Raw genomic sequence first — 13,953 nt, forward strand, 5'->3', positions numbered from 1 at the left:
CTGCGGACCATTTTCTTTTGGCGCAGCACTCACGCAAAAATGTGAAGGCTGCTACAACTCGCTCCACTTGAAGGCGAGCTTGATCTCGCCGAGAGAGGGGTCGGGCGTGGACACGTTGGCCGGGCACAGGCCGTACCAGGTCTCCGTCTCCATGCGCTCACGCTGCAGCTCGGCGATGGCGATCACCCGCTCGCCAATGAAGTCTGCGTGTGCGTGCGGCACGTTCAGCTTGAATGCATGGGCGCCACGCTGCCTTTCAAAGAGGGGGGACGAAGCGTACCGTCCTTGGTGATGCGGTCCCAGTCCCACACGGCGACTCGAAGCGGCTCTCCACTCTCCACCAGACTGCGCGGGAGGAGGGCCAGTGAGCCAACACGGCGAGAAGAAGAAGAAGAGAATATAGACGACTGCAGTCGTATGTGACGTACATGTTGAAGGTCTCGTTCCACGCTGGATTGAGCGTCTTCTTCTTCGTCTCGGTCTGGTGCGTCTGACTCCCGTGTGTTACTACGCAATAGGGATCGGAGAACCCGTTCCTGCAGTGTCGGTTGATTGGTATGGGTTGGGTACGTTAGTTGAGTTGGAGCGCTTGCGTGGTGGCGTAGGCCGTCGTACGTGTCCATGGCGGCCAGTTTGCGCGCGCAGGCGACTGTGAGGGCGAGCCGCTTGGGCACCTGAGGCGCCGCCGAGTGCGGCATCGACACAGCGATCGGGCCTGATACGGACATGCGCTGCTCGACGCTCGCGTGACGAGAAAACCGCTGCGACAAACTCTTCCGGTCCAGATAGGGCGCTGGCGCCTGTGTTCAGGTGTCGCGTGTCGTGTGAGTCGTGCGTCGTGTCCGTTGCGCGCGTTGTGTGCTGAATGTGCCGTGTGCCTCGTGTGAGGGTTACGGGTGGCCTCGACGTACGGTTGTGGTTGGCTCGGGTTCGGGGTCCTCCTCGCCCTTGAAAACGCGGTATCGCTGCTGCAGGGCGGCGTCGTAGGGACTCGCCTGCAGCGCCATTTCAAAGTACTTCTCGGCCTTGGCCTGCTTCTTCGCCCCCGGGCCGTGCTCGGCCAGGAACAGGGCGTAGGTCGCCAGCGTGTCGGCCCGCGTGCCATCGATACGCAAAGCCTCCTGCACGGGGGCGGGGCGGGGCGGTGAGCTGGCACTGTACCGACCCACACACCACGGGGAAGGCTGATGCGATCAATGGGCAACGCTGGTGCGTACCTTGAGCTGACGCTCGGCGAGGATGAACATGCGCTGGATGCGGACGGTCATGGCGTGCTTGAGCTCCGGGCGGCTGTGGTGTTCGGCCTGGGCCTGCAGGAGCTTGGCGCAGGCGAGGAGCACCCGGACGAGGCCCACGATGAGGTCCTGGTCGTCCGTCTTCATCTCCAGGCCCAGCAGATACTCGTCCTTGGCCTATACGTCGAGCCGAGTCAACACGACCGTGAGCCCTCGAGGCGAGCGTAACGTGAGTTTGTGGGGGAGTACCTTGAGGAGGAACTGGATCTGCTGGTGCTTGGTGGTGGCGTAGGCGCTGTCGGCCAGTTTCTCGAACTTCTTGGCCCGGGACTGGGAGACCAGCGGAAGTTGAGCCACCTGGCGGGCACAGAGAACAGAAAGAAGAGACGAGGTCGCTGGTGGTGAGTGCACATCACAACAGCGACTAGGCAAGACGCGTTGAAGAGGAGGGGGGGTGAATGAACGTACGGTGGGACTGATGCTGATGAGCGCCTGGTTGATGACGTCGACGCTGGCCACCTCGCCGATGCAGCCATTGTCGATCCACCTCCACAGCTGCTCCTCGAACTGCTCAGTGAAGCGCAGGCCGAGCAGCCTGCTCATCCGCCCGAAGACCGCGCCGAAGTGGATCTGAGACCGAAGGTCCCAGCTGTCGCTTTCCTGGTTGCGATCGAGCATTAACATCACGAAACGACAACAGCACACGTACGCACGCACCGCCGCACACGCACACGCACACGCGTGCACGAACCTCGTCCGAGTAGAAGCAGGCAGGGAAGCGCTCCTTCAGGGCGCGCTTGACATCAAACTCGGTCTGTGAGCGCGAGCGCCAGAAGGCGGGGTCGTGAAGAACACGATGGAGGAAGGTAGCGATCACTTCACGCAGGTCCTTCTCCTCGGCCGACAGCACCTGACGCATCAGCTCGCGCATTCGGTTCTTGAGCACGCGCGATGCCATTTCTGCGTGACATAACGCCGGAGAACTGTTACAAACCCGCTACCGTGCACACACACACACACACACACACGACACACATTCGCACCCATGAGCAGCCATTGGTTGAGTAGGGTATTCGTGGTGTGCTTGCGCAGGTGCCCCATATATCTGACGTTGATGCCAGCGCGGTGCATGTCGATCACCATGTACCGCGAATAGTCCGGCGCAGTACGCCACATCTCGCTACTGCGCTCACGCATAATGACCAATCCAACAAACCACGGTCATCAGAGGAGTCCTACAATTGCTGCGCGCTGTTGTGTGTGTGTGTAAAATACCTGGAGCCGTCTTGGCCGCGGTAGATTCGCCTGAAGAAGTCCTCGAAGCGCTTGGCGAATGCGGGGACGGCCTTCTCGACGATGGCGTTCGTCGCCTCTCTGATCTCCACGTTGTGCTCCCGCAACACCGACGGATCGCTCGGGTCGTTGCCCCATCTGCACCCATCCAAAATGCAGAGGTGAGCGCCGTACTCATGCTACAGCGCCCACAGAAAATAGATTGCTTCAAACCTGGAGAACGCGTCGGAGCACAGGGGCGTGCGGTAGTTCTTCACGAACTCGGGCCGCATGAGGCGGTAGAGGAAGGAGCCTCGCAATTCGGGGACCGGCGTCGTCGGCGGGAACACCCTCGCCGTGTCCAGAACTGTAGCGTGGATGGTGGTGGTGAGTGGTGGTGAGTACGCGGACCACTTCGAGCCTGAGCTGGAGGGCGCTCTAGGGCGTACCATAGAAACGCTTGTCCGTGCCCAGATGGCCCTCTGTCACAATTCGTTGCGAGTTAGTAGGCTGACGGTCCGCGTGGTGGGGGGCGGCGTGTACCAATGTCGCCCGGACCGCAGATCTGGACCTGCGCCACGCCACGCGCTCGCGCCACGCCTTGTCCATCGGAACGATCCAGTGGGACTTAATGTTGAGTGCGCGGCCGGCCTTCTTCATAAGCGCGCTCATTTCTTTGTACCGGTTGTACACCGTCTTGCCGCCGTCGGCTGAGCCATAGATCAGCTGCAATGTGGGGTGCGGAGCGGTTAGCCGTGCTGCATGTGTGACGCGCGCAGGCCACTATGATACTGTACCGTATCCGAGCCAACGGGAAGGATTGAGGTGGCGCTGAGCCTGTAGCCCTTGTAGTCTGTGATTATTCAATCCGTCAGTCCAATGCCATGGTGCACAACGCGTGCGCAAGTCGCGACGGTATGCGCGTACCGATGACGGTCATGATTGGGAAGTGCAGCGTGTCGGGGAAGCGCGAATTGAGCGAATACTTGATGTAGGCCGACAGCCCCTTGATCTCGTGCTGGTCGTGGGGCAGTGCAGTGTGGGAGGTGAATAAACAAGAGAATGTAAAGAGCGCGAGAAAAAGGAGCTGAGCCACAGCTGCCTCTGGCGTACCTGTGTTGCCTTCATGGCGTACTCATCGCCACCATAGAGGCCCTGGAAGTCTCGGGCAAACTTGAACAAGATGCCGTGAGAGATGTACTTCTCTCCTCCTGAAATGGTTAAAGTTACGCTGCTTAGCCCAAACAACAACAACAAACGGGCTGTGTGGAGTGGCGTACCGGCCACACCGCCCAGGTTGGTGGGCTTTACGAGCTTGTCGTAGTCGGGACTGTGTAGTTCGTCCACGATGATCTGGACCAGCACTTCCGCGATCTGCGTGAACTCGAGGATGAGGTCTGTCACCTTGGGACCAACCTAAAGAAACAATGGTCGAACCACCACGCCAACGCGTAAAAAAGAGGTGCGTCAGTCCGATCATGTGACAGAGGACTGGACCGGTCAGCACAGAGAATTACGTACAGTAGTAGCTTTGTTGGTGCGGGGCGAGGTGCTCCTGGGCGATAGACTCCTCCGGTCTTTCTTGTCTTTGTTCCTCGACAGCATGCCCGAGCCCCTTCGGCTGGCGATGGCGCTGCCGCTTTGAAGCATCTCCACGGCGAGAGGCGGCTTGAACGTGCTCGAGTCCATGCTCGTGACGCTCCTGACGAGCTGAGGCGCGGTGAAGGCCTCGCCCGACGCCCCCTCTTCGGCAAAGGCAGCCGCGCTGGCCAGGATCTGCTCGCGCAGCTCTTTCATCACGCACTGGAACGCGTCGTTCCAATCGCGCGTGAGGGCTGTGTGTCGTTCAGTGTCGTCAGCAATCAGTAATAAATAAATGAACAAATGAACAAATGCTAGTAGGAGTGCTAACCTTTGTGCATGACGATGGCCTTCATCCACCACTGCTGCTGCTTCTCCGACGTGGCAACCAGAGTGAACCTCTGAGCCCTTTTGGCCGCACTAAGGCTATGCACAGGCGTATTCGTGTGAGAATGAGAGACCACTCGATTGAGGGGCGGCACACCCGTGAAAGGGGGAGTGAAGGTGAAGGCGAAGTGGACGATCGTACCGGTAGGTGATGACGAAGCCGAACTTGTCCTCCCAGCCCTTCGTGTGTCCCTTTTCGAACTCGCGCACTCGGGTAACGCGGTTGAGCGGAATCGACGCCACGAAAGGTCCGCCGGGGTTCTCGGAGGCCAGATCGCCGATCAGCTCCAACCGCTCAGCTGAATCGGCTTGGTCCTACGCGCGAGTGTGATGGAACGCAGAATAATAATTAAAAGGTTATCTACGCCGCCATGCTTAAGGGACAAGAGAGGAAGGCAGTACCTTGGCAGTAACGGTAAGCGTCGTCTTGTTAAGTTCGACCACCATGGTGTCGAACTCGTTGCGCGGCACAGGAACACCTAGAACCATGGCCCACATCTAAGTACCCAGGGATCAAGCACGGCCACAGTGCGAGGGTGTTGGAACCAACCTGTGGCGGGGTCCGTTCGCAGACGCACGGTCCAGGTGTAAAGCTCTCCGCTCTTGGTCGCCGAGACCAACGACCGCAGATCGAACTGCTCCTCCGTGCGCACGCTAAACGCTCCCGCACGAGTCCGTTCGGGCTGCTGCTGCTGTGCCTCCTCCTCGTCCGTCTCGCTCTGAGACGCGCTCGTCATCGCCACTGCCGCGAACGTGGCCGAGTCGTTGCCAATGTAGCTGGCCTGGTCGAGCTGCTGCTTCATGAAGCGGTACAGCTCGCCTTCGCCGCCTGTCGCCGCCGAACCGTCGCTCGTCTCGGGCGTGAAGGACTCGGTCTGGGCCGACTGGTACAGGAAGTCGAGCATGTCCTTGCTGTCTTCCGCGGCGTCAGGTACCGGCGGCGTCTCCTCCGCGGCCTCGAGGTAGCCGTCGCCATTGCTGGCCGCACCAATGTCGACCGTCGAGATTGGCGATGTCGCTGCCGGCGCATTTCCCTTGGTGGTGCGAATGAGATCGGCGAGATCCTCCTCATCGGCGTAGAGATTGTCGGCGTCGGTTTCGACAACAGGGTTCTGTCCCAGCCGGGCCTGCTCCTCCGAGCCCATGTAGCCGTCGTTCTGTTTCCCCGGCCTCGCCGCTGGCGCGCTGGTGGCGGTGTCTTGGTGGAGGTAACCGGCGTCCGGCACCTTGGCGCCGCCCCTCGGCGGAGGCACCGCGACGTCGGCGGTCTCGTACATGTTGTTGTCCTCCTCCGACTCACTGACCGGCTGTCGAAGTAGCAGTCGGTGCTCCTTGCGACTCGTCTTCTCCCGCAGCAGAGCCTCGTCCCTGGCCTTCCCGTCGTTCCATTTCCGAATCTCTCTGTCGATCGCCTCCTCGTTCTGCACAACCACAACAGCGCCAGACCGTGAGTACCAGTGCGACGCGGTGCAAGTGCCGAGCGATTATTTGGCTGAACCTTGTGCTGAAGCTTGTCCAGCAGAGCCGGCAAGCCGGCACTCTCAAAGGCCGTGCGCATCCGCTCCCGGGTCTTCAGGTGCTTGGACTCGTGAGGATCATCACCCACGCCCTCCACGGAGACGTTCAGCAGGTAGAGCGCGTGGACCGTCGACTCCAGGTCGCCGGTGCTCTCGGCCTTACATGACCGAGTAGTAACTTGAGGTGAGCAACGCCCCATGATGTAAGGTCAGAGCACGTGGGAGGGGGGCTCACCTCAGCAATGATGCGCAGCGAAGTGGCGAATATGCTCGGTTCGGCCATGAGCGGCTGCAGAGAGACCAGGCCCTCGTGGAATGCGGAAGTCAAGTCGCCCATGCTGCGCGAAGCGACAATAGGGGCGAATTTAGAAAACGGCGTGGTTGGTGCACCCAGCCGGGTGTGATGCGGGCATGTGTGTACCGGGAGATCGGGCAGTGCGACACGATCATGTGGATGGCCCAGAGGCACACCTTGCGCACTTCCGGATTGGCCAGAGATGTCGCGAGCAGCACGATCTGTTGGTGCAGCGTCTTCTTGCTGCCCTCGGTGAAGGCCTTGAGACCCATCTGTTTGACGCATGCACCACCCACGGACGTGAATGAGAAAGGAACTGTAAGTAGAGAGCTGTGGAGGAGGACGAGAGGCGAGGGCAGAAGAAGTGGATGAGCGAATCCCAACCGGTCGACGCAGCAGTGGCAACAGACATGCTGTGCACTCCAGGAAGGCTTCCTTGGCTTCGTGTAAATCGATGGCGTGCTCCTTGTGCTTGTCCTTTGGCTCGAACGTCCTGTGCGCGGACACATCAGCCGAATCAGCCCAGCATGCACACGCACCACCGCACACGCACACGCACACACCACCGCACACGCAGTGCACATATGATGAAGGTGTGAGATCGAACCGCCAGAAGAGATCTTCGTGTACGTCGAGCAGGCAGCTGATGCCGTTGTATTTGATGAACTGATCGAGGAACGCGTTGCCCTGCGCGAGAAGGGTGGCCTGCAGCTTCACCATGAGCCGCTTGGTGACCCGCCCACGCAGAGCGTTCACCCAATACAGCGGGTGGTCCTCCTGTACCACACCCACAGTTCCGGGTCACACGACTGCTGACTCCCGTTTCATAAGGGGAAGGGGGAGTTACCGCTTGCTGCTGAAGGGGAATGGCCTCGTGTGAATCACTGGCCAGCAACGTGCTTGCCAATCCTTGGGTGCGGAGCGTGCCAGCCTTGGAGGAGATTGAAAAGAAATGAGATCTAATCCAAGATCATGAAGAAAAAAACTGCCACACTGCCGTGAGGTACCAGAAGGTTCTCCAGATTGAGTTCGGTTTCCATCAAGGCGGCAGATCCTCAATTATTTGCTTCAAGTGTTTGTGAAAAATCGAATTACAATAATAAACACTGCGGCTCACCCAATTCTGTTCGCGTAACCAAGGCAGGAATGCTGGAATGCTGAAGAATGTCGAGTACAAAATTCTCCTGACCGGTCCGTACGCTACACGACGCTGGGCTGGTAGGTGTCGTCTTCTTCGTCGCCGGCAATGAGTCCGTCGAGGAAGGCCAGCACGTCGTCCATGTGCGGCCGCTTGCCGGGCGAGGCGTGCCAGCACCGCTTCAGCATCTTGGTGAACTCGGGCGGGCAGTCATTGGGGATCTGGGGCCGCTTGCCCTCGAGCACGTCGAGCGACACGCCCATGAAGTTGCGCCCGGCGAAGGGCTCCTTGCGCGTGAGCACCTGCCACATGACCACGCCGAAGGAGAACACGTCGGCCCGCTCGTCGTACTTGTCCCCGCGGATGACCTCCGGCGCCGTCCAGCAGGGTGTGCCGCACCGGGTCATCGTGGCGTTCTCCTCCTTGATGCGCGCGAACCCGAAATCGGCCACCTTCACGTTCCAGTTCTCGTCCACCAGCAGGTTGGACGGCTTCAGGTCGCGGTGCACGATGATGGGGTGAAGTGAGTGCAGGTAGTTGATGCCCAGCGCGGCTCGTCGCAGCATTTGGAGCTTGTGTTGCCACGTGAGCTTGATGGAACTGTCGGTGAGGATGTCCTTGAGCGAGCCCTGCTTCATGAACTCGGTCACGATGCACAGGTTGGGTTTCTTCACACACGCCCCTGTTTGATCGGACGAAACAAACAACAATGTCAGCTCTCCAAGTTCGTGGGTGAGCTGTCTGGGGTTTCGATTGCATACCGATGAAGAGGACGATGTTGGGGTGGTGAAGCTCCGACAGGAAGGCCATCTCGGCGCGGAACTCGAGCATGCGCCGCTCGTCCAGCTTCTGCTTGATGAACCGCTTCACCGCCACCTCCACGCCCTTCCACCTGCCGTGGTACACCGTGCCGTAGGACCCGAGGCCCACCTGCCGCCCGACCTGGATCTCGGCGAAGTCGATGATCCAGCGGCACAGGTTGGCCGACGTGAGGAAGGTGTCCTCCTTGAACATCATGCCCTCGCCCACGACCGTCTGCACTTCGCTGCCGGCACTGCTGGCCCCCGAGATCGTGCTTCGGTTCGAGGAGGCGCGCGTGCTGGTGGACCTGTCGGCCTCGTGATCGAGGTTGTCGATCGCCACGCCACCGAAGAAGCGCCCCTCCAGCCCAGCGATCTTCAACTCGTACAGCTTCGACCCTGTGCGCAGCCGGCCGACAAGAAGAGAAGAGCGGAATGTCAGAAGAGAGAAGTGCAAGTGTTGAAAGAAGAGCGTGGAATGGAAGGTATGGATGGGGTCTAGACCTCGTGGGTGGTCGGGCATTTCGAAGCGACCGAGCCCAAGGATGACCTTCCCCTGGGCCGCGAGGTCGTTCTTGACCCGGACGTAGGTGGCCTGACTCATCACGATCTGGCCGCCGTGTGTGAGAGCCGTGATCCGGGCCGCGGCGTTGACCACCGGTCCGATGTACTCCATGCGCCGCGTCATCGGATCGCGCACCATGCGTGGAGTGCCCACGTGCACGCCCATGCGCACCCGCAGGCCCTTGAACATGACCCGATTGTCGGTGTCGCCCCACTCCTCGGCCGCGCCCGGGTGCTCCAGCAGCTCCTCGGGCCAGAAGGCAGCGAGCAGGACCTGCTGCACCTCCGAGCACCAGGCCAGCGCGTCGGTGGAGTGCTGGAAGGCCATGCAGAACGAGCCCTCGCCCGAGTTCTTGTCCTTGATGAAGACCACCTCGTAGCCGCGGTGCTTTTGCAGCGCGCGCCGCAGGATGTCGTTGTGGAGGAGCGTGGCGTCGCGCATGGCGGCGGCGTTGAACTCCCAGAGCGAGGCGGCGCGCGTGATGTCGGTGAACACGATCGTCACCTCGCCCTCGGGCGGCCGCACGTCCTTGCCAGTCATCGGCGCCGCCGCCAACGAGTTCCGCGATGAGTGGGACGAGCCCACGGACGAGTTGGTGGCTGAGGGCAGCGTCCACGACCCGAAGCTGTTCCTCTTCGGTATATTGGCCAATCCCGAGTTGCCCGAGGAGGACGAAGTCTTGGAGGTGTAGGTCGTCACGCCGGCCGATGTGGAGCCGCCGTGCATGGTGGAGAGGCGGGTCATGATCTCGAGGAACGTGGGGCGAATGGTGGTGTCGTGGTGCCAGCAGCTCGTGATCAGCTCGTCGTACTCTGCCGGCCATCCGCCCAGGTTATGCGGCATGTGCGGTCGGAGGCCGTCGCGAATGACGGAAATGGCCACCGCCGAAGGGCTGTATCGCAGAGCAAAGGCGTCAGTCAGGGGGTGGTGAGCGGGCCGTGTGCCAGCAGAGGTGGTTGTGTACCTTAGGCCGAAGTAGGGCTGCTCGCGGGTGAGCAGCTCCCACAGGATGATGCCGAAGCTGTACACGTCGGCCAAGATGTAGTCCACGTCAGCCGATTCGTTGAGAATCTCGGGCGCCGTCCAGTGCACGCTGCCGCCGATGTCGCGCTCTGCGCCCTTTCCGATGTCCTCCTTGAACTTGGTGAGGCCGAAGTCGCTCACCTTGACGTTCCACTTGGTGTCGAGCAGCAGGTTGAGCGACTTGAGGTCGCGGTGCACGATGCCCGACGAGTGGAGGAAGTGCATGCCCTTGGAGGCCTGGTAGGCCATCTTGGCCTTGAGCGCGAACGGCAGCTCCGGAATCAGCTCGTTGTGCAGCAACTGTGTTCGTGTCGCGTTGTCGTGGACGTAGAATGATAAGAACCGGACCAAAGAGACCGAGATCGATTTGGGGGGGGATTGGTGCGTACGTCGAACAAACAGCCGAGAGCCATGTACTCCATGACGATGCACATTTTGGGCGCCTTGGTCGACGCCGCCATGAACAGCACCACGTTGGGATGCCTCAACGCCGTCATCACCCTCACCTGTGACGTACACATTGTATACCAAATAAGCAAGATGGGATGCACACAGCAGAGCTCTTGGGGAGTACCTCGTCCTTGAATCGCCTCGCCATGTCCTTGGTGACCCGTTCGGCCAACATGACCTTGACGGCCACTTCGGTGCCCTTCCACGTGGCCCGGTAGACCTCGCCGAAGCCACCCGTGCCCAGGTGCGCGCCGACCTCGAGCTCGTCGTACCGGATCTCCCAGTCGTCTTCGCCTCGCTTCCTGGCGCGGGAGAGGTACCCGGCCCAGATGATGGCACCGACCAGTAGCAGGCAGCAGCAGAACGCCAACGGTATGATCGTGCCTGTAGGGAGATGGTTTCACAGTCAGCGGCCTGGGCTGGTCCAGGGGGAAATGGGCGGGCGAGGAGCTACCGAGCAGGATGGCCACGAGCTGGTCGTCGCTGATTCTGGATTGGGAGAGCTGGTCGCAGTACTGGCCCGTTCGCCCCGAATTGCACTGACACACGCCGTCGGTGCATGTGCCCTGGTCAGAGCACAGCATTCCGTCGTTGATGCACCCGGCGTAGCTGCTCGCCGCAACGCCGTCGCACGTGAAGTTCTTCATCAGCCTGAGAAAGTAGCTCTTGGCTCTGGCAATTGACGACGCCAGCACGTAGTTTTGACTAGAGGCGGGAAAGCAGAATGTGACTATGTGAGTGCGCCACTACGGAGTGTTCGCAGGGGGGACGAACCTGATGGCCACCTGTTCGGCGTTGGGGTCGAATTGCGACCACCACAGGAAGTCGGCCAGCGCTCGGGCGTCGCTGCAATCGTTCATTGACTTTTGTCGGTAGATGATCGAGGCGAAGGTGGCGAGCGGCCAGCTTGCTTCTCCTTTGCCTGAAGCCAAGTAGTAGCACGGTGACAACAATGGTGAGTTTAGGGTGCTACCGGGACTGGTGGCCGGCCAGGGTGGTGACGTACCCAGTACGAGCGACGTGTAGGCGAGCGGGGTGCCAGATTGGAGGAAGTCGTTCATCGCGCTCGCCACCGAAGTCATCGAGGCGCGCACCGTCTTGTTGGCCGGATTGATCATCGACGCTACGCCCAGCGAGCGGCTCTGAACATACAAACCTCGCGGGTTTAGATCTAATCTACGGTCAAAATGGGCGCTTGGGGGCGGGGTATCACACCTGCAGAAGCGGCTGGTGCATCCACGTAGCGATCGAGTACGTGGTGGACCGCAGGAGCGACGTGAGCCCTACGCCGTCAGACGCTGTCAGCGACCTGTTGAACGCGTCCAAGACTGGGAAGTGGGGCAACCCTCCAACACCGACCTTGCCAAGGCAAGCCGTGAGCTCGTACGGGGTCTTCTTCTTTGAGTGTGTTGATCAGTTGGGTGAGAGGGTACCTGAGCGGCAAAGCTGGGCACGGTGGCGTTGAGCATGTAGGTGAAGAGCTGCGTGATGGCCGAACTTTCGGAGAGCGTGACCACTACAATCGGCTGGGCGGGTAGTAGGGCGGCGACAACGGGCGAGTTGATGCTCTTGATGCGCGAGTCATTCCACATGGTGATCGAGTTCAAGTAGATCGCTGCCAGCGTCTCACAGTCGAGCACCAAATAGTTGCCAGCCAGCTCAGGAATGTTGTATCCTGAAGGCAAACACATAAAATGACCGTGTGAGAGAATGTTCCAATAAAATGTGCAGGCACGAGTGAGTATCACCTGGGGCCAGGGCAAAGGCGGCGGCAGGTATCTGGCCCACGTCGCTCATTTGTTGTACCCAGCCGTCGGTGAGCGCGTTGACGCTTACACCGAAATCAGAGTTGTACTGGACCAGCTGCTCCTTGGCCACGGTTGACGTCTCCTGGTAGTACTTGAGCTTGCTCTGGTCGGCCGACCACGAGACCGACCACGAGGTTATGAGCGATAGCTCCGCCCCAACGCCCACCAGGAATGCCTTGGTGAAGGCCTGTTGCCCGTTGCACTGTACGCCGTTCAGCTGGTTGATGAGCTTCTTTCGCAGGCCGATGTCCAGTGGTGCCACGTTCGCTGCGATCGCTGTCGAAGACGCCCTGTTGCAAGGAGATAGGCGTAAGAAGGCTTGGTGAGAAACCACTCGCAACTGCAGTGTGATAAATGGGACAGCAGTCAACGGCGTACTCGTCATTGGTGTCGATCCACGAAACAAAGTTGAGCAGCTCCTGCACGTTGGTGCAGTCGGCGTAGCTTCCGTTGAAGTCCATGGAGAGGAAGGTAAGGTAGGCCATGGGCCACGAGTTGGTTCCATTGGCGTCGAGGATGTCCACCGTAAACTCGCCGTTGTCGTAGTAGGCCTCAAAGTCGGCCTGCGCTTGGGCGTTAGTGTCTTCTTGACCAGGAGGAATGAGCAGGGAGGGTTGTGCGTTCGCCGTTGTAGAGAAGGGTACCATGGCAGACTGGACGGAGGCGACGCTGGGATCAACGAGGGTGCCTGCCTTGTTGTACATGCGCATGAGAGGCACCTGGCCCACGGTCTCGGCAAAGTTGAGGAATGTCATGCTGTAGTTGGTTTGCTGTGTAGTTCACTCGATGCGGTAAGCAAGGAATATCCACCAAACGTCAAGCGCACATGAACGATAGAAACGGGAGGAGTGGTGTACCATCATCCAGGCAGCACGAGCAGGTGATGAGCCGGAGATGAGCTTCAGTGTGCCGCCGCTTGCGGCACCCGGAAGCTTTCCAAAGGTGCGGTTGGCCGCGGCGAAAGCCACGCGGAAGTCGTCGCTGAAGCTCTCCAGCGTTTTCTTAAGCACCTCGACGAACGAAATGGTGATGGTGGAGTCGATATAGCCGACGGCGATCGGCTCCGACGGTAGCTTGCCCACCAAGGCAGGGTTGAGCTCTCGAATGGCTGTATCGTCCCACATCGTGATCTCTCCAGCCCAAATCGCGGCCAAGACCGTCCTGTTCATGATCTGTGTAGCAAGACGGCATTGAGTGAGCGATTGTTTGGGTGTAGGTTGGGGGGGGGGGCGATAAATACCAGGGCGGGGTCCGAGGAATGGAGTGAGGGAATGTTGTAGCCCATGGCCATCGCCTGTGCCGCCAGAGGCAGTTGTATCAAGTTGCTGAAGTCATTGCCAAAGACGCCGCGGTCCGTGGCAAGGAAGTCCTATCGGTAGGCACGTTACGCTTTTGGTGAGTTTACTTATTATTTTAATTATTGTTTTTATTTCTTTATTTATTTCTTCAAGAACCACCAAGCCCAACAGAGAAGCGGTGCTAGCGACGTACCACGATGCCTTGCGAGTACTGGGTGAGGGCCACCTGCAACCCAGGCTGGCTGTAGTTAATTCTGCGGGAAGGGGCAGGTGAGCCCGCAGACGTAGGAGAGAGGGGGAAGAGAAAAAGAGGAAGGTGGCGCACCTGACGTCGTCGCGTGTGTATCGGTAAGCATGCGCCCAGGCAGCTAGGATGCCCGCGGAGTTGGAGCTACCAGCTCCATCAAGCTGCACGCCGGCCGCGCCTGCGTCGTTGCAAGAAAGTGAGAATGAGAACTAGCGGCTCGAGAAGGGAAGAAGAACTGTACCGGGCGAAACGTGCGACGTCAGGAGGAGGAACGCCCACACGGCCACGATGGTCACGAGAGCTGGCGTCGACGGTCCCATCAGCCTCGTCGGGGCGT

The 13,953-nt window shown here is 59.9% G+C and overlaps 3 protein-coding genes across 3 annotated transcripts; all 3 read right to left on the reverse strand.

The window, feature by feature from the left end:
- Positions 1-51: 51 nt before the first annotated feature.
- Positions 52-4,444, reverse strand: ACA1_036490 (C2 domain containing protein; the record flags this gene model as incomplete). The annotated part of the gene is given in 23 exon segments (XM_004352043.1): positions 52-203; positions 281-345; positions 429-536; positions 616-674; positions 723-800; positions 912-1,121; positions 1,218-1,412; positions 1,485-1,592; positions 1,704-1,895; positions 1,987-2,049; positions 2,113-2,195; positions 2,279-2,418; positions 2,511-2,666; positions 2,742-2,874; positions 2,957-2,989; positions 3,051-3,078; positions 3,093-3,233; positions 3,305-3,360; positions 3,435-3,525; positions 3,621-3,718; positions 3,788-3,923; positions 4,029-4,342; positions 4,420-4,444. The coding sequence occupies 23 exon segments, from the start codon at positions 4,442-4,444 to the stop codon at positions 52-54; spliced, it is 2,664 nt and encodes an 887-aa protein (XP_004352095.1).
- An 830-nt stretch (positions 4,445-5,274) lies between these two features.
- On the reverse strand, positions 5,275-7,327 carry ACA1_036500 (uncharacterized protein; the record flags this gene model as incomplete). The annotated part of the gene is made up of 7 exons (XM_004352044.1): positions 5,275-5,876; positions 5,931-6,150; positions 6,228-6,330; positions 6,414-6,559; positions 6,672-6,780; positions 6,895-7,064; positions 7,295-7,327. 7 exons carry the CDS (start codon positions 7,325-7,327, stop codon positions 5,275-5,277), a joined length of 1,383 nt encoding a protein of 460 aa, XP_004352096.1.
- A 160-nt stretch (positions 7,328-7,487) lies between these two features.
- Positions 7,488-13,936, reverse strand: ACA1_036510 (phosphate ABC transporter, putative; the record flags this gene model as incomplete). The annotated part of the gene is made up of 19 exons (XM_004352045.1): positions 7,488-8,107; positions 8,187-8,624; positions 8,730-9,682; positions 9,755-10,113; positions 10,203-10,319; positions 10,388-10,647; positions 10,718-10,968; positions 11,038-11,185; positions 11,270-11,405; positions 11,479-11,661; positions 11,697-11,938; positions 12,012-12,361; positions 12,450-12,634; positions 12,716-12,841; positions 12,929-13,243; positions 13,312-13,440; positions 13,563-13,623; positions 13,695-13,794; positions 13,858-13,936. 19 exons carry the CDS (start codon positions 13,934-13,936, stop codon positions 7,488-7,490), a joined length of 5,052 nt encoding a protein of 1,683 aa, XP_004352097.1.
- Between the last annotated feature and the right edge of the window lie 17 nt (positions 13,937-13,953).

This window comes from Acanthamoeba castellanii (genome assembly GCF_000313135.1).
Source record: "Acanthamoeba castellanii str. Neff unplaced genomic scaffold scf7180000084565, whole genome shotgun sequence".
Classification (NCBI taxonomy): Eukaryota; Discosea; order Longamoebia; family Acanthamoebidae; genus Acanthamoeba; species Acanthamoeba castellanii.